This window comes from Vespula pensylvanica, chromosome 5 (genome assembly GCF_014466175.1).
Source record: "Vespula pensylvanica isolate Volc-1 chromosome 5, ASM1446617v1, whole genome shotgun sequence".
In the NCBI taxonomy this organism is placed as follows: Eukaryota; Metazoa; Arthropoda; class Insecta; order Hymenoptera; family Vespidae; genus Vespula; species Vespula pensylvanica.
In genome coordinates, this window is record NC_057689.1 from 6879448 (window position 1) to 6896557 (window position 17110).

The following is a 17110-nucleotide window of genomic DNA, read 5'->3' on the forward strand; positions in this document are numbered from 1 at the left end:
AACGGATCACGAAACGAGAAAGAATTTCTTGACGTCGATACCATTTTGTCGTTGTTGGTGTCGTTGTCTTCTTCTTCTTCTTCTTATTTCGAGATTTTTGTTATCGTCATCAAAGAGAATCTTCTCGATTTCGTCATAAATTCGTTTAACGTTTGAAAAATGTAACATTCGTCGTATATTAAACACTATTAGAATTTCTTGTTCGTAACGTTGAAATCAAATATTTCGCGAAATACACCGTGCACTTACTTCGCGTCGTCTTTCGTCGATCTTTAAGTAAAATAACCTGAATTATTATTTTTTCCTTATGGAACATCGAACAAACTCGTGATATTATGTAACTGGACTTCTTTGTAATAAATCATTTCAAAAGACCTTAGAAGTCCGAAAACCGTACAGGTTCGAACGAATAGGAAATAACTTTACGATGCAAATATGGCGGGACCATGAACTTGCGATTAATGAAGTTTCGGATAAGCGCCACTTCTAATGGCGCTTTTAGCTCGTGTTCACAAAACATATTATTACAAATTTGTTATCTTCACGATTTAAAGAAACACAACAAACATACACTCCTATAGTGTTTTTAATATAAATGGCCAAATTTTAACGAAATAAAATAGTTAAACGTGGAATAAAAAATCGATCGATCGATACTTCAACCAATACTACTTCATCCAATACTTATTTCTGATTGGCTAGTTTCATAATTATTTTTATCAAACTTTTTCTTTTTTATCAAATGTAATTAATAAAGAATATCGATTGTTTTTCTTTTAATATATAATAAAATTGTAAGTAATTCATATTCTTAATATTATTTTCTCTAATAACAAATTATATCGCAATTAATAAAATATTTTTAATCGAAAGCTTTTTGATTGGTTCTATATTTTTGCGGGAATTAGTTAATCTTTAAGGATGACAAAAATATGATAAATCACGTACAATAAGTCGTAAAGTATAGATACGATTGACGTAATGTCACGTCGAAAGAGAAAAGAAAGTAATAATAATTAGTTGACCTTGATAGCAATGGAATCTGAAAAATGTATAAGTTCGATCGTTGGAGAATACATCTGTGTGAAATATTATAAGTCGTCATACTGATACGATCATTGAAGGTTATAGTTGGTGTAATCGTCGCGGCAATTTTAAATTCTTTACAATTAGCAGATAAGTTACATTTATAAAAGGTAAAAGTAATAATGTAAAATAAAAATATATTATTCAATCTATAACGAATCTCAGAAATTTTGTAAATAAAATGCTTCATCATTGATTCGTGTGAAATAATATTACTTTATGCGAATAATATTTTCCAACTTAATAATTTATACTTCAACGAACTCGTTTAACTGTTTGAATCATGTCGAAGATCAATTATTTACCGAATAATGATCGATGTCGTGATAAGTTTCTTTCGATATTACCAGTAATCAATACGACGTTTGAAGGTCATTCGACTTTGCAAATAAGATCACGATCGTATAAATTTTTTAAAAAGTAATATGTAATTTTATAAATGAATGTAAAGAGAACAGATAATTATTATTTAATTGATATTATTACTTTCTGATTGTAGAAATAGTAAAGAAATTAAACGGATTCTTAGTGAGAGAAACTACATACTATAAAATATGATCTTTAGCCAAGGAGAACTTCTATCGATCTTTACGGTACTTAACGTACCGGTTCTTCTACGTAAACTGAAGCAACTAACAAAATTTCTGTTTCTTTTTCAGCACGATCATATATAACAAACAACAACAAAAAAATACCGTTTGATCATCGACTAAAAAAAATAAATGCAATTATATACGCATAACACTCCTTCTAAAGAAAAAAATATTTCCGTGTTTTGTGCTACGTATGCAGGTAAATAATAATAAATTAAATATACAAAATGATTTTCGAACTTTTCTACAATAGGATGTCATATATAGATACAGGATTGTACATTCACATTCGATTTGCACCAACTGAAACCATGGTTAAGAAGATGAATGTACTTTGAGCGATGTTACTCAGGATTCTGTCGGTCTTTCGTGAGAAACAAAGGCAAAAGAATAAGGCTAGATTATGCATTGACGTAGATACTTTGCTTTCTTCAGTACTCTGATCTACATGAACAGGCATCAACGAGTCAAGATAGAATTCCACGAAATGTTACATAGTCAACAAAATTCAACAATACATTTCAATATGAGTTATCAATAATTGATAAAAATATTCTATTGATTCAATAATTTTTCACGCTTCATATACGTATATCTTTTCATTTAGATCTTTACTTGCTAATAATCCCTAATCGTTCATCGCTAATAGAAATAGCCTTCCCTGATTTACAACGTTGAATTAAATCTGTGTAAAATGCGACCTTGGTTTGCTATATGAGCAAACTTTTATAATACAAATTCGTGTTGCATTACGTGAAAGACTTACTTCTATGTATACGTGAGCAAAACGTCTGTAAAAAGCACATGAATAATTTGTAGAACATTTTTTTTTTAAATTGTAATGTAAGGCACGACCCTGGCAAAACACTCTTATCTTATCTAAAAGTTACATTTTTTCACAAGAAATTAAAATTACGAAGCGTGCGACGAAAAGTTTGTTTGTACATCATCGTAAAGAGAACGATAATTAAAAAGAACCGAATGAAAGCTAACTCGTTGAGAAAACTTGACGCATTTCCTCCTTTTAATTCAACTATCATGAATAAATGGTGTTCGTTTCACACGGTCGCTGCGTCACAGGCTTCGTGAAATGAAAACCATAAAGCATTGATGTTAATTTGTTAATTCCTTAATAAGTGTTAGTGAGAGAAAAATGAAATTATTTTCCAAGAATTTCGTTAGAAAACTAAAATAAATGAAGCGTGGACCATCGTTATCTTCATCATAATCGAGGAACAAAATCGTCGCTCATCAAATTGTTTCAACTATCGCGTGTCTCGAAATTGATCGAGTTTAGATATCGTGACCAATTTATGGAAACTAAACGCCAGGGTCGACCAAATGAAAAACTGGAACTTGCGCAACGGCTGATCGCTAATGACCCTTTACAATGGTTTTTACAAGGTCACAAAAGAGACTTGCGTCCAACATATCGTACATGCGAAACTTAGGTATACGAACTGATGACTATATAAAATTTAAAAAGCGTCTTAATTGTTACAGTTTGTTAATGCATGACCTAATGAAAAATAGTTTCCCTGGATCAATAAAAAAAGTTCTTGAACTTATATGACTTTCTCATCGAAGCGTTGCTAAAATGATGATTCCGTGCTCGGCGTAATCACTGAAAATATATTCATGTAAACATTTTAATGATTTAATATAAAAGAGAATATGATAGTAATAGATCATATCTATGTTACGTCATTGTAGATTGTTATAAATGTACCACTCTTTATTATTGCATTATGTCAATCATATTCAGTTCTCCCCATGTGAGCAAATAGACTTTCATACGCGCGCTTACATAATGATTAGAACAAAGTTTCGTGTAGGGTTCCCAAGTGGGGAAGCCATTGAGTAGCGGATTTCCTCCAGCATGGGGCGATACTGATAATCGACATAAACGTGCAATACGCGTACATTGATGACCATATGACCTTAGAAGGCTATATATTTGATGTTGAAAAACAAAATTACTTCTATGTACATTATGTGCATATCTATAAAAAACGAATTCGGCAAACTTGTCTAATGCGAACAGAAGCGTACTGATATATTTTAATGCTTATTTTAAGTAAGTACTTAAATACGTTACAATTATTGCATTTAGACGCCTCCGCACTTTTCGGATGTCCGCATTACGGTATAATCCCTCATTGATTGCTTAGATTGTAGAAGCATTCTGTTTAAATACATTTAAATATGCTTGTACAATATACAATAATGCGAAAATGTTTTTATTGTGCATGTAAATGCATTTTATATATTGCTATTGTTTCCTAAGTTATTATAAATAATTATCATTAAGATAATAGAACTAGATCTCTTTATATACGTTGGAAAATGTGTTGTAACATTAACTATAGTTTCATTTAATAGATGATGTGTACAAAGGAGATGTTTGTGCTATAATTCCTAAAAAAAATACAAAACGTATAAGTAACTTTAAGAGGTATTTAAATGTACAAGGTATTATACAATCATTGTCACAATCTGATACAGCCAACTCTTTAACCAAAGTAATAGGAAAGAATTTTTACATATTTCTATCGTTTTCTTGATTCAATTTTAGAAGATTTATCGAAGTATTTAATACTTACTTTGAGTAATTCTTTTAAGAAGTACTAATGAATTTATTATTGTATTACAATATACTATTAATTGTTTGCTACTTTAATTATACACTCGTAGACAAGTTCATATGACTTTAAAATTGCATAGACATAAATGAAGAGTTACTTCCTAAAGAAGAAAAATTGATATAAAAAATGACTGATCTTTTCATATTATTTAATTATAAAGAGAATGTCCTAAATAAACCTTCATGGAAACATATCTAATTCGCCTAAATATCATAAATTGAATAAATTTGACAATTGTAATATAAAACAGATATAAGGTGGTTTATATTAAATTTATGAGATAAAGAAACAATTCTATTAAAGAACTTCCTATTTTTTTCACTATATCAAAAACTTTAATAATCTAGGTTTTCAACAAATTCTTTATCCTATCTTATACTATCTTGTTTTTTCCACTTTCATTTTACTATACATATAAGAAAATAAAATTAATTAAGGATCAATACATACTACTGACTATGTGTAGATACATGTCACAAATAAAACTGAATTGTTCAGTTTTGAGCACATCTGATTTTATTTTAAAGAACATTCAACTTATTGTTAATATAAAAAAAAAAAAAAAAAAAAAAGAGAGAGAGAACAGAAAAATTTTATAAATACAGAGATCAATGAACAATTTACCACTATTATGTGAACCATTAAATAGTATCCGCACCATTAAAATGTGATGCAATTCTCACTTTTTTAAGTTATATTGTTGGAAACTACATTTCCAATATATTTTCGCATATATTTCATCTATTCAAATGTTTTAAATTGCAATGTGCTTAAAAATAAGCATATATTAATACAAAAGTCAGTAGTAAAGCCTATGTAATAGAGTTGGCTGATTTTAAATACTACATATTAGTATAATCTTTCTTTCCTAAAAACAACTGTAAAATATTTTCTTGATCAACAAAGATACTATTATTTATATTTTTCGAAATATGTATCTTAATAAAGTGAATCAAAGATTAAAAGAATTTTAAGCATACTAAATAAAATTTATTAATTTAAACTGATTAAAAAAAAAAAAAAAAAAAAAAAAAGAAAGAAATAATTCTTATGTATCAATAATTGTATGAAAAATAATGACCTGTTATGATACTTGGAAATTTTATCTTTTCAAGATATCTAGAAAAATTATTTATTATAATCGTGAAAATATAAATATATCATATAACATGATATAAATATCTGTTTTGAAAAGAATATAAGTAAGATATTTAATTAGTGGAAGACTGATCAATATACAATTTTATCAGATTAAATTAAAAAAGAAAAAAATGAAAGATCTATCATTCTGTTGATATCTGCATAATAATGATTTAACTCTGATACTCAGAGAAAAATCAATTGCAAGATTTCATACAAAAATTAAGAAAACCTAGCTTAACCACCTTTTTGACTAATGAAATTAATATGAAACTTTTCTGCAAAGTACATTGCATCATATTGTGGAGTAAGCTGCTTTATGCAGTCCGCTGGATAATATGAATACCGCTATCTGTATGGACAGGAGAAGATAATTCACCAACTTTCAAAGCAAATGCTGCTTGCTCGAAAGGTTTCTGCATAGTACCTCTACTAAATGGTCCCAAATCCCCTCCTCGTTTAGCTGAACTGCAATCACTATACTTTGAAGCGAGTTCAGCAAATGTTGCTTTTCCAGACGCAATTTGTTCTCTGTAAGCTAGTACAGAAAATGTATAAATAAATATGATACATTCTTAATTTATAAACAAATATATATCTAGTATTAAATATTCCTTGATATTAACATTAAACTCACACTTTATTAATTCTAAAGCTTCCTCCTTTGACCTTGTTATATTTTCTTCTCGCCAAGAAGATGGCCGTCTAGACCCTGAATGTTTTACCAAAAGATGTGAACACTGGACTTCCTCTGAACCATCCCCATTACCATTACCAGAAGGATCTGCTGGTTTGTCTGGTCTATCCCATTGACTTTGTTTAGTATAAATATTTAAATAATAATGTTGACCTGTACACAGAATGCTATTTTTATATTACAAGTCATTTTTACCTATTATCTATTCAATATTGAAGAGTAAGCAATGAAAATTCCTTCAATCAGTCATTCATTTGAAAGCTATGAAATAGAAATATCATGACAGCAACAATTATAGTTAAAATAATAAATAAAATACTAAAAATATTCCTTAAATATTATGCTTTAATAAATGTTATACACAATTATATTCTTTTGTATTTTACATTTATCATCAAATGATAATGCTGGCTACAGTCATTAGCATATCAATCGTTGAAATTTTTCGAATTATAAAACTTAATAGAATAATTGAAGTATTTCTACGATCATTTAAATAAAGATGTGCGTATAAAGAAATATATAATATTTATCGCAATACATAAAAAATAATGTGATATTTAATTGATCGTCTAAGAAATATTGGAAAAATGCCGGCCGCCCATCTGATGCAACGTGAAAGAGTAGCGTATCGAACTAACATTAAACTTTCGAAAAACTAAACCTATTAGAATATCAAAAAAAAAGATAACTTAGCTATACAAACAAACGACAAAATTAAGATTTAATATACCAGTAGATCTACTGAGACGTTTTTCCCAGCCCGCTGGAAGCTCCTCGTCCGCCATGGTTATTGAAATTTAGTTGACTTGCGAGATTATTTCTTCTCTACACGACTTCACGTCAAACATAAACGCGTTCCTAAAGTATACATAGGTATTCTACCAACTTATAAACATTACAATAACCTAAACAAACACTATCATAATATCCAATAAGAAATCGGAAGGTCCTCATTTATTGGTTTTCGTTTAATCCAATCAGAACGTTGATTTTCATTCAAACATCACGTGATCACAAGCGGGGGTTTTTCAATTATAAAATTTAAATTTAGTCACTAATGTTTCACAAAGATCGCTGTTTTTTCTTTTGGATGCAATTTATTTATCTGCAGAAAAATATAGTCTTCATGTGGCTTTTCTTTTCTTTTGTTAGATGTATGACTATTTTTACAATATACAAAAATTTCGATCTTACATTTATTTAATTGTTGGTTACGCGTAAGAGAGATATAATTTAATAAGTTTATACAACAATGCAATAGGCATATAATGAGGATAATTCCCTATTACGCTTATAGTTCATATTTTTTCCATAAATGTCGCTCAAGTTACATACACTATGAACGAAAGATGTTGACAGCTTTAAATATTGCACTTCATTGATCAGTTGTCATGGCAACTAAATACAAACGTTTAATGTTAGTATTAAGAGAATACTCTAGGATTACAATTAAAATACTTTTTACAACAATTAAAACTTGTTAAGAACTAGAAAAATTAAAACAGATATATATAATGATCACCAATATAGATGACATTTTAAAAAATTTAGGATGGGATGATGGATTTCGAATACCAGTGGCTAATGAAGAAAATAAACATCTTGAAGAAGAAGTAAGAAATTTTTTCTCTTTTTTTATTGCATTTTATTCTATTTTTAAATATATTGTATTTTATGTAATTGTTTAATTTTATACTAGATTGAAAAGAAAACAAAATACAAGATGTCTTTACATAAAAATTTGGAATCTATGGAAGAACACTTAAAGATGATTAAAAAACATGCTGTTAATATAAAACTTCAACAGGATTTAAATCAAAATCTTCTCACGGCACATTCAGCACAACTAGAGAAAGAAGATCATTTATATAGATTAAGCAATAGTACAGAATCAAATCTTCGTCATGAAATGCAAGATTTTAATAAAACATGGAATGACATAAATGAAAGAGTATCAAACATAGAGAAAGATTTAGCTAAAATAACAAAGAAAATAGAAAGTTCTAAAAAAGCAGTCAAGTTTGATGAAAACAATCTTCTAAAGTGGGAGGAAGTATTAAACAAAAAGGAAGAAGATAATGAATTGATAGAAGAATACATGAAACAAGATACAAAAAAATATAAGGTGACTGATAAAAAATATTGTGCTAATAAAACTGAATATTTGGTAATGTTACTGATATTATATAAGAACTTTTTTATTTACATTGCAGGAATTAGAACAAAAACGCCAGAAGCTAAGTATAGAAGCTGAATCTTATCGACAAACAATAGTAAAAGTAGTTAATGAAGCACAAGAAATGGAAATAGCTTTAGATAGAACTGTTAAACTTTATGATGAAGCATTAAAAGAACGAAGACAAATGATAAACCAATGGACACAAAGTGTGGCTGTGCTGAGACAAAGAGATGATAATATACAAGCTAGTTTAAGGGTATAATAAAACATAATTTGACTAGATTATCATCTGGCAAAAAATTAAATTTCCAATAATTTCATGCACAGGAAATAGAATCACTTCGTGAAATTGGAAAAGATAAAATGGATCTCCTACATGAAACAGAACAATTTTTAAATGATCAAATTTTAAACAACAAGCAACTCGAAGAATTGATTAAAGGGTCTGAAAAGAAACTTGTCATTATAAAAAACGAGAATCATAAGATTATGGATACAATTAGTACGTATGAATTTGAGGTAAGATAAAAAATAGAAATCATAAAGTAAAATATAAATACAATTATATATTTCACATATTTATTATTGATATTAGCATCGCACTCAGAAGAAAGATGTAGAAAATTTGAACCGCCGTATACAACAAATAAGAGCAGATATAAAACGTAAAAAAAATGAAATTGATAATAAAACTATAAAAATGGAAGAATGGAAGAACCGAATTAAAGATTTAATTATAACTTTAAATGATATTGATAACCAAAAATTAAATGTAGAGGATAGAACAAAGCAATTAGAAGAAATGATTGAGGTTTGTAATATTTATATAAAAATTATAAAATGTAAATAATACTGTATTTTTACGTTTCTTGAAGGAAGAAGAAAAACGTAAATCTATTTTAACCAAAGAGGTAGAGCATCTGCAAATAGCAATTTTACGTACTGGCAGTCAAATTTCCAAATTACATAGTGAAAAAAAAATTCTGGAAATACAAGATCGAAATGAGAGAAAAAAACTTGAATTATTAATAACAACGTACGACAAAGAAGAAAAAATATTGGAAGAGAAAAAAGAATCATTATATCATGTTGAATTTACTCTACATAAATGTCAAATGAAGTTAGATCGTATTAAAGGTCTTGAGCATGATCAAACAGAATATAACAAAAAACAAAAAATAATTGAAGATTTGGAAACAGCATTATCAGAGAAAATGAAAATAGCTAAACTGCTAAAAACACAAATTTCAAGTTTAGAAGTAAGTAGATATTTATATATAGATGATATATAATTTATATACAATCTATATATGATATAGATTTATTTCATTTCTAATTAAAAAATTAATCTTCTTGAAAAATCAGTATGATAGGAAAAAGATCACTAATAACATGGCAAATGACAGTGGAGAATTAGAGCAACTAAAAAATAAAAGACGAGATTTTCTATTACTTACGAATGGTAGTGAAAAAACATTAAAAGCAGCACAGAGTCATAATGAAGAAAAACAAGTGGAAGAAAATATATTACGTCTCAAAGTTTCACAAATAGAACAAATGATGTCAAGTGTTGGAGATAAGGTCTATAATTTGCAAAAATATAGACTTACACTAGATGCTGTAAGTATAGGAATTGAAAATTAATTTCCTAATATAATGTTTAAATTTGCATAAAACAAACAGACATTTTCTTCCTATATAATACGTATAAAGATTATTAATTCTTACAATCTCATGAACAGGCGTTAAAAGAACGTGAAGAAGAAATTGCAGTACAGAAAGAAGCACTTGTAGTTCAAAAAAGAGTTGCGTCGGGTGAATGTTCACAATTACACAATGCTATTTCTGAAAGAAAAAATCGAATAAAACAATTACAAGCACGATACGACAATGGTGTTGCTGTATTTGGCAGTAGTACTGATGGAACACCCATTACTACGACTTATCTTAAAATTCAAAATGCTCAAGAAAGATATCTTTTACAAGAGCAAGGTGATAAGCTTGATGAAACTATAAGAAAAACAGAGTATGAAATAGAAAGTATGGAAAACACATTGAGAATAGTTAATGCTTGTAACGATAAATTCAAAAGTAATTTGAGTATAGTTAATGAAACTGGGCTTGATCAAGAAGAACAAAAGAAACTTAATGAACAACTATACAAAGAAAGAGATAATCTAAAAAAAGGACAAATGCGTGTACAACATCTAACAGAAGATTTTCAGGTATGTATTCACAATGAGTTATATAAAAAAATCAAAACATTATTATAATAAAAGTATATTTTATAGAAGATGCAAGATAACTATACTTTATTACTTGATGATATACAAAGAGCCAAAGAAGAGAAAGATAATAAGGAACAACATCTCTCTAATCTTAATAAACAAATAGCTGAACAAGATGAAAAAATATCCAGAGCTGAAAAGAATCTTCGAAAAGTACATAGAGATATACAAAATAAGTGTACTTGTACTGAAGATAATTTGATACTTCTACAAGAAGTATATACATTTATATATGAAATATTGAAAAACTTCTTAGAAATTGATAATGTTCTTGTTTCTAATAGAGAAAAAAATGTTTTAGAAAGATGTGAATTTACGTGAAATCCAAGAACAAAATGCATTGGCTCTTGAAGATATTGCAGAATTTACAATTCGTCATGTGGAAGTAGAACCCTATGTAAAAAAACTTCTAGCAGCCAAGAATATAGAATTACCTTGCATTTCTAGATCAATAGATCAATCACCTACAATAAGTCGTTGTGGAAGTACTACAGAATCTACTGAATGTATAGTTAAAAATACTGGTCGTACTAGTACATTTTCCTCTTCAAGGGAAAGTGTTAATAATGTTATTACATTGGAACCTTGTTTTGATAACAGTAAGTATCAATATTTCTTCTGTAAAAGTCTACAAGAGTTCGTATTTATATCTTTATTATTTCAGTAAGAAATGTTGATCAACTATCACAGACAGATAACTTAGCAAGCAAATATCCAAAACGTGGTAAAACATTAACAAAGTCTAATCTAACAATAGCTAAGAAATAAATAATATTATATAATTCCATACTCTTAATAATTTATATATTTATATATGTAACAAAATATTTCTATACCATATTTTTTGTATGTTGCATGCTATATTAATAATTTTTTTTTATTAATAAAATGCAGAAGGTGGCAAGAGTTCTACATTATTTGGTAATGAAAACATTGACTTGTCATTATACAAAGGAATAGAGTATAAATTATTGTTTGTGCTAAATAAAGTATCTAATTCATCAGAATTATTTCTAATATAATTAAGTGGACTCACAGTATCTATATACTTAAATTTATTGTCATTTCTATAATCTTCAGAAGAGAGAGAAAGAGATGGCACAATTGTAGATGTACTATCATTATTAAACAATGAATTATTTTCTCCAATGTTTCCATTTGAATGATTTTTTATAGTTTCTTGAATATTATTATATTTTGCTTCTGAAAATGGGAATTCTAATTTTTCTTTTAGATAAACTATTGATATCCATCTATCAAAATATTTACTTAATATTTCAATGTCTCCTACAAATTTTAATGTTGTATATTTTATTCTATTGTCATGATGAAATTGCATAGTGAATAAAGAATGTCTTAAAATTTCTCTTAATCCTTCTTGTAATAAAAACTTTTTATTTATATTTTTTGCATATTCAATATCTCTTTTTTTATCTATTTTTTGAGCTACATACTTTTTCCAAAACATGAAGTACTTTTTTTGAATTCTCTTATGTGTGACAGAAATAATTAACTTTTCCTTTTCACAAATTTTATAATTATCTTCACATTTTAATTTCCATATCATAATATACTTATTCAAAAGAAAGTAAGAAGCATGTTCATCCAATTTCTTTTTTTGTAACAATTTTAACTTATGTTGCTGAGAAAATTTTTTCCACAAAGAAAAATATTGCTTAGAAATATAATTATTGTACAATTCAATAGCTAGGAACATTTTACGTTTTTCTTGCATATGTATATTCAATTTTTTTTTCCATTCTTCTATGTACATATCCTGTATTTTAACAATAATAGTAACTGTTCGAATACTTAAACTTAACATCTGTGTTTGCTTTCTTTTTTTATATAGAACATAATCTTGCAATTTGTTAAATGTGATAGTAGAAATCTTTTTGTGATATTTAGTTAAACAAAGAAATAGTTTCCTTCTCATACATTTTTTATAAAATATGTATGATTTCCAATATAAAAAGATCTTTTGTTTCATTTTATTTTCCATAATTTGCTGTGTTTTTTTCATAATACTGCATATTCTTGAGAATTGATAGTACCATTGTACCCAAGCATTAAATATTCTAATTACGATTTTAAATTCATAAAAAGTATTGGCCGTTTTCATTGTTCTCCTATCAACATGAACTTTATGGATATACTAAAAATAATATTTAATTCATTAACATACATATAATTATTATATAGCTATACAATTTGTATAAAAAATATATAATATATAATATATAATATAAATACCAAAACAAATTGTTTTAAATGTCTTTTTAGTAATTTTTGACAATGTTGTTGATCAGCTTTTTCTTTTAGAAACTTATTTCGCATTTTTGTATGACAATATGCTGTCCATGCAAAATAATATTTTTCCAACATCTTTTTTTTGTAATTACAGAGTATCTTTTCAAGGTGTTCTTTAAAAACTTTTGTAGAATTATGTATAGTTGCCCATTTTATAAAATATTTATGCAATAAATTTGAAGTATATAATTTACAGACCTAATAAAGGTTATATGCATATTTATGACATATAATCACAGAAAATATTAATCCTTCATATTACCTTATCAACTAATTGTTTTTTAAATATATTTTTCTCTTTTCTATGTAGAACAAATACTTTCCAAATTGTTATAAATTTTTTAAGATATTTTTTTATACAAAAAATCATTGATTTTTTTATTAAACTTTCATTCATTCGTATAATTTCTATATACTTTTTCCATATTCTAAAATATCGCCTTTGTGTTATTTTGTTATGATGTTCATTAGATTTAATTATATTTTTAGATAAAATTTTAAATATATTCCTTTGAAGTTTTGTACGGTATATATGATTTACTTCGCACAAAGCTTTTCTTCTACGCAATTTATAAATCACATAAATTTTCCAAGATTCAAAAAACTTTCGTCGTAATTTTGTGTGAAACGTTATAAATCTTTGATTGACATAATCGCTATACCCACACGAATAAAAAAAATATATATTAAAATAATTTAGAAATTAAAATATCCCGTACACACATCAGTTGATAAACGTTGTATAATTGAATAATTTCCTTTGACTACCTTTGAATAATTTCTCCTATATTAAATTGATGTTTTTGACAAAGATAAGGATAATATTCCGAATTATTAACATAATTAAAAGATTTATATATTAATGGAAGATGTTTAAACCAACTACGTAAAGATCGTAATTCCAAACTACGAACAACATACTTATCTTTCGTGGATTGCATAATAATTCGAATCTCGAGAAAACATGTAGATAATATTTATTACTTTGTAGTTTAATATTCTTTTTCTATTAAAAGAACAAACAGCAAATACAAAATTGAAATCACGCAACAAATTGAATATGTATAGCGCCTAAATTTGAATTTGAACATTAGTCAAATTCACTAAACTATGGAATTCTAGAGAGAAAATTTTTTGATATGTGCCTGCAGTAAAATAAGAGATACGTAGTGATACGTGTTAATATTAATATTATAAATTATAAATTCGTTATATAAAATATATGATATTATAAATAATAATATGATTTTAAAATTCTTTTTCTCATAATTATTCTCCGATGTATTTTTGAACACATTTGTTGGAGAAACTTTCTAGAAGTGAAAATCATGAAGCTATTCTGATTGGTTCAATTGATTTCATTCGCGAAAGGTCACCCTTAAAACTAACGAACTATGAGTGTTTTACTCTAAAGTTACAATCACTTACAATATTCCCGATAATTATTAAAAAAAAATAAAAAAATTAAAAAAAAATAGATAATATCGTAAAGTGAGCTCAAAGGTGTAAGTCTATTATTATTTACAATTACAAGTATTTATGATAAATCATAAAAGGCGAGACATATACGGTAGTAATATGTTTTTTATTGTAGCTGTAATTAAACGAATTAAATTTTATTTTTATATACAGTATTGTTCATGCTTAGATAAAGTTTGATATTTTCATCTCGGTTAATCCTATATCATCTAGCCTATTATTGGCATCGTTTAATCAATTAATGGTGTAATGTGGTATGCAATTATTAAATATAGCAATTATATTTTTTAATATTTACAAATAACCTTATATCTTTTAGTCAATTCAATGTTTAAATTTTCATTACTCGACAAATTAATCATATTAAAAAATCTATTAGAAATACTTATTGCCAGCTAAAAGTAATATTTTTGTTCATCCACTACTTGTGTTACAAAAAAAAATTATCCGTCCAAGAATATTTCATGATTCATATTTGTAAATATCTGTCATTACTAATTTCAGATACAAGATAATGATATAATAATACTTAGTATGTTAGTTTATTAAAACATCATGTCAGAGGAGAGATTATCGTATACTACCTATGGCATTGATAGCCATGGTAGAATAATACATATTGATTCTGATGTTTCAAATGGTAACTTAAGAAGTCTTGCAAGTTTAGATGAAACTTTGAGAAGACTGCGTTCAAATCTAAGGGCAGAGCGACAGGCTAGTTCATCTAATAATGGTGAGATAATAATATTAAAAAAAAAATATTAATATGGAATAACTAAAAGAAAGAAATCTGTTATCATATAATATAGATAGAAATTCATTATTACTTTTTTTATAGAAATGTCTGATATACAAGCAGCTACAAGATCAACTGAAGAAACTAATTCTCAAACTCCTGCAACCAATCCAAGTGATCCTGTACTTTCCATTGATGTAACTGATGGGGCATCTTCTCCTAATCATGATTCTAGTATTCCAAATTTAATTTCCGAAGATGAGTGAGTGCCATATTTTATAATTTATATTATTTAATATTTTTAATTAATAATAAAATTAAATTTATATTAGCATACAAAAAGTATATAAAAATTTAAATAACTAATTTAATACCTTGTTGTTAATATCATGTTGTAGTAAGAGATATTGTTGGGTTTGTTTCGCAACGGATGAAGATGATGCAACTGCATCTTGGGTAAAACCATGTCATTGCAGAGGTACAACAAAATGGGTCCATCAGGGATGTATACAACGTTGGGTTGATGAAAAACAAAAAGGTCGTGCTGGTGCACATGTAGCTTGTCCGCAGTGTAATACAGAATACATTATTGTTTATCCAAACATGGGTTAGTATAATATACTTATAAAATATTAGTTAAGTAGTAAGTTAATGTTATAAACAGTTAATAATTTTAGGGCCATTGGTTGTAGTACTTGATACTATTGATGGAATTATTTGTCGAGCATGTCCTTTTATTGCTGCGGGCATAGTAATTGGATCTATATATTGGACAGCTGTAACTTATGGAGCAGTAACAGTTATGCAAGTAGTTGGTCATAAAGATGGTTTAACTATGATGGAACAAGCTGATCCTTTGGTATTATTAGTCGGTTTACCAACTATTCCGATTATGTTAGTTTTGGGAAAAATGCTAAGATGGGAAGATCAAGCACTTAATCTTCTTAGACGACATGCTTATAAAGTTCCTATCCTAAGGCACTTTCTACCTAGCAGGTAAGTATTTCATAAAATATTTTATATATTTATAAAATTATGATTACATCAATGAAAGTAAATCTCTAAAAGAAACAAATACAAGTTTGAGATTACATATAACTGTTATAGTTATTCTGATGATGATAGAACACAATCACAAGATGTTCCACCAATGAATGACCCAGTATCTGCAACTCGCATTCTTTGTGGAGCACTTCTTTTACCAACTATTGCTAGCATATGTGGAAAAATATTCTTTGAAAGTGTAAACTCAAATTTTCAAAGGACATTGCTTGTACGTATACTTATATTTTTAAATACGTATTGTAAAACGAAGTTCTAGTATATAGATATTAATATTAAAAGATGTTAATACTGTCTAAACAAATTTACAGGGTGGTGTGGCATTTATAACTATAAAAGGTGCGTTTAAAATTTATCACAAACAGCAGCAATATGTGAGACAATGCCAGCGTCGTATAATGGATTATACAGATAGTAATGTAGCATTGTATAAAAGAAAGCAAAGTTCAGAAAGTAATCAAACTAGCTAAATCAGAAAATATGAATGAAACAGTAATAAATGAAAAACAGTATAATTTTACAGATTGAAGCTATCTTAATATTTGTTTTTTTTTTTTTTTTTCATTTTATAAAATGTCTTTTTTTTGTATTGCAGTATATTGCAATATTACTCCAAGTCTTAAAAACAAAGATTTATGAAAAATGGCTAATGATGTACATAGAAAATTACATAAATTCATTTTTTAAATTACTATGTTGTAATATCATATTAATTTTGAACAGATATAGATACTAATCTTTTAAATGTTGCCAAAACAATGAAAATGCACTTATAATTTTTGCAATAATTTAAAATTATAATAAAATAAATGTATGAAATAATAAACTTTATTTCTTATATTGCACAGATTAAAACATTAAACATAAAAGAATAAAAGTAGCTAAGAAATTT

General features: G+C 27.0%; 4 protein-coding genes and 1 long non-coding RNA gene across 8 annotated transcripts; 3 read left to right on the forward strand and 2 right to left on the reverse strand.

Moving 5' to 3' along the window:
* The first annotated feature begins 1508 nt into the window (after positions 1 to 1508).
* Positions 1509 to 3365, forward strand: LOC122629596. The gene is made up of 2 exons (XR_006327301.1): positions 1509 to 1878; positions 1933 to 3365. It is a non-coding gene; the product is annotated as an uncharacterized LOC122629596 (long non-coding RNA).
* On the reverse strand, positions 2081 to 7042 carry LOC122629594 (putative peptidyl-prolyl cis-trans isomerase dodo). 2 transcript variants are annotated; one of them, XM_043813173.1, is made up of 4 exons: positions 6895 to 7042; positions 6102 to 6314; positions 5892 to 6002; positions 2081 to 3303 (listed from the first exon to the last, which is right to left on the reverse strand). In XM_043813173.1, exons 1-4 carry the CDS (start codon positions 6947 to 6949, stop codon positions 3272 to 3274), a joined length of 411 nt encoding a protein of 136 aa, XP_043669108.1. In that variant the 5' UTR covers positions 6950 to 7042; the 3' UTR covers positions 2081 to 3271. The 2 variants fall into 2 exon arrangements, with proteins under 2 accessions (XP_043669108.1, XP_043669107.1); XM_043813172.1 differs by lacking the exon at positions 2081 to 3303 and having other exon boundaries at positions 5549 to 6002.
* A 502-nt stretch (positions 7043 to 7544) lies between these two features.
* LOC122629590 (coiled-coil domain-containing protein 39) lies at positions 7545 to 11652 on the forward strand. 2 transcript variants are annotated; one of them, XM_043813164.1, is made up of 11 exons: positions 7545 to 7777; positions 7864 to 8289; positions 8378 to 8599; positions 8671 to 8862; positions 8939 to 9154; positions 9219 to 9602; positions 9709 to 9963; positions 10086 to 10568; positions 10635 to 10847; positions 10933 to 11230; positions 11296 to 11652. In XM_043813164.1, the coding sequence occupies exons 1-11, from the start codon at positions 7679 to 7681 to the stop codon at positions 11397 to 11399; spliced, it is 2892 nt and encodes a 963-aa protein (XP_043669099.1). In that variant the 5' UTR covers positions 7545 to 7678; the 3' UTR covers positions 11400 to 11652. The 2 variants fall into 2 exon arrangements, with proteins under 2 accessions (XP_043669099.1, XP_043669100.1); XM_043813165.1 differs by having other exon boundaries at positions 10635 to 10784.
* LOC122629404 lies at positions 11512 to 13237 on the reverse strand. The gene is made up of 3 exons (XM_043812789.1): positions 13204 to 13237; positions 12885 to 13063; positions 11512 to 12786 (listed from the first exon to the last, which is right to left on the reverse strand). The coding sequence occupies exons 2-3, from the start codon at positions 13014 to 13016 to the stop codon at positions 11512 to 11514; spliced, it is 1407 nt and encodes a 468-aa protein (XP_043668724.1). The 5' UTR covers positions 13017 to 13063; positions 13204 to 13237.
* Positions 13238 to 14288: 1051 nt separating this feature from the next.
* Positions 14289 to 17078, forward strand: LOC122629222 (E3 ubiquitin-protein ligase MARCHF5-like). 2 transcript variants are annotated; one of them, XM_043812385.1, is made up of 7 exons: positions 14289 to 14446; positions 14925 to 15153; positions 15259 to 15418; positions 15555 to 15763; positions 15834 to 16152; positions 16282 to 16429; positions 16530 to 17078. In XM_043812385.1, the coding sequence occupies exons 2-7, from the start codon at positions 14976 to 14978 to the stop codon at positions 16686 to 16688; spliced, it is 1173 nt and encodes a 390-aa protein (XP_043668320.1). In that variant the 5' UTR covers positions 14289 to 14446; positions 14925 to 14975; the 3' UTR covers positions 16689 to 17078. The 2 variants fall into 2 exon arrangements, with proteins under 2 accessions (XP_043668320.1, XP_043668319.1); XM_043812384.1 differs by having other exon boundaries at positions 14290 to 14446; positions 16264 to 16429; positions 16530 to 17072.
* The last annotated feature ends 32 nt before the right edge of the window (positions 17079 to 17110 follow it).

Excerpts from the sequence above, each read along its gene's own strand:
- LOC122629594 (XM_043813172.1), bottom strand. The coding sequence starts at position 6,949 with ATGGCGGACGAGGAGCTTCCAGCGGGCTGGGAAAAACGTCTCAGTAGA. Across the intron at positions 6,315-6,894 it reads ACGTCTCAGTAGATCTACTG|GTCAACATTATTATTTAAAT; the intron begins GTATATTAAATC and ends TTCTGTGTACAG. Across the intron at positions 6,003-6,101 it reads AGCTTTAGAATTAATAAAGT|CTTACAGAGAACAAATTGCG; the intron begins GTGAGTTTAATG and ends TTTCTGTACTAG.
- LOC122629590 (XM_043813164.1), top strand. The coding sequence starts at position 7,679 with ATGATCACCAATATAGATGACATTTTAAAAAATTTAGGATGGGATGAT. Across the intron at positions 10,569-10,634 it reads ATCTAACAGAAGATTTTCAG|AAGATGCAAGATAACTATAC; the intron begins GTATGTATTCAC and ends TATATTTTATAG. Across the intron at positions 10,848-10,932 it reads ATTTGATACTTCTACAAGAA|AAAGATGTGAATTTACGTGA; the intron begins GTATATACATTT and ends AAAATGTTTTAG.
- LOC122629222 (XM_043812384.1), top strand. The coding sequence starts at position 14,976 with ATGTCAGAGGAGAGATTATCGTATACTACCTATGGCATTGATAGCCAT. Across the intron at positions 15,419-15,554 it reads AATTTAATTTCCGAAGATGA|TAAGAGATATTGTTGGGTTT; the intron begins GTGAGTGCCATA and ends ATCATGTTGTAG. Across the intron at positions 15,764-15,833 it reads TATTGTTTATCCAAACATGG|GGCCATTGGTTGTAGTACTT; the intron begins GTTAGTATAATA and ends TAATAATTTTAG.
- LOC122629404 (XM_043812789.1), bottom strand. The coding sequence starts at position 13,016 with ATGTTGGAAAAATATTATTTTGCATGGACAGCATATTGTCATACAAAA. Across the intron at positions 12,787-12,884 it reads ATTTAAAACAATTTGTTTTG|TATATCCATAAAGTTCATGT; the intron begins GTATTTATATTA and ends TATTATTTTTAG.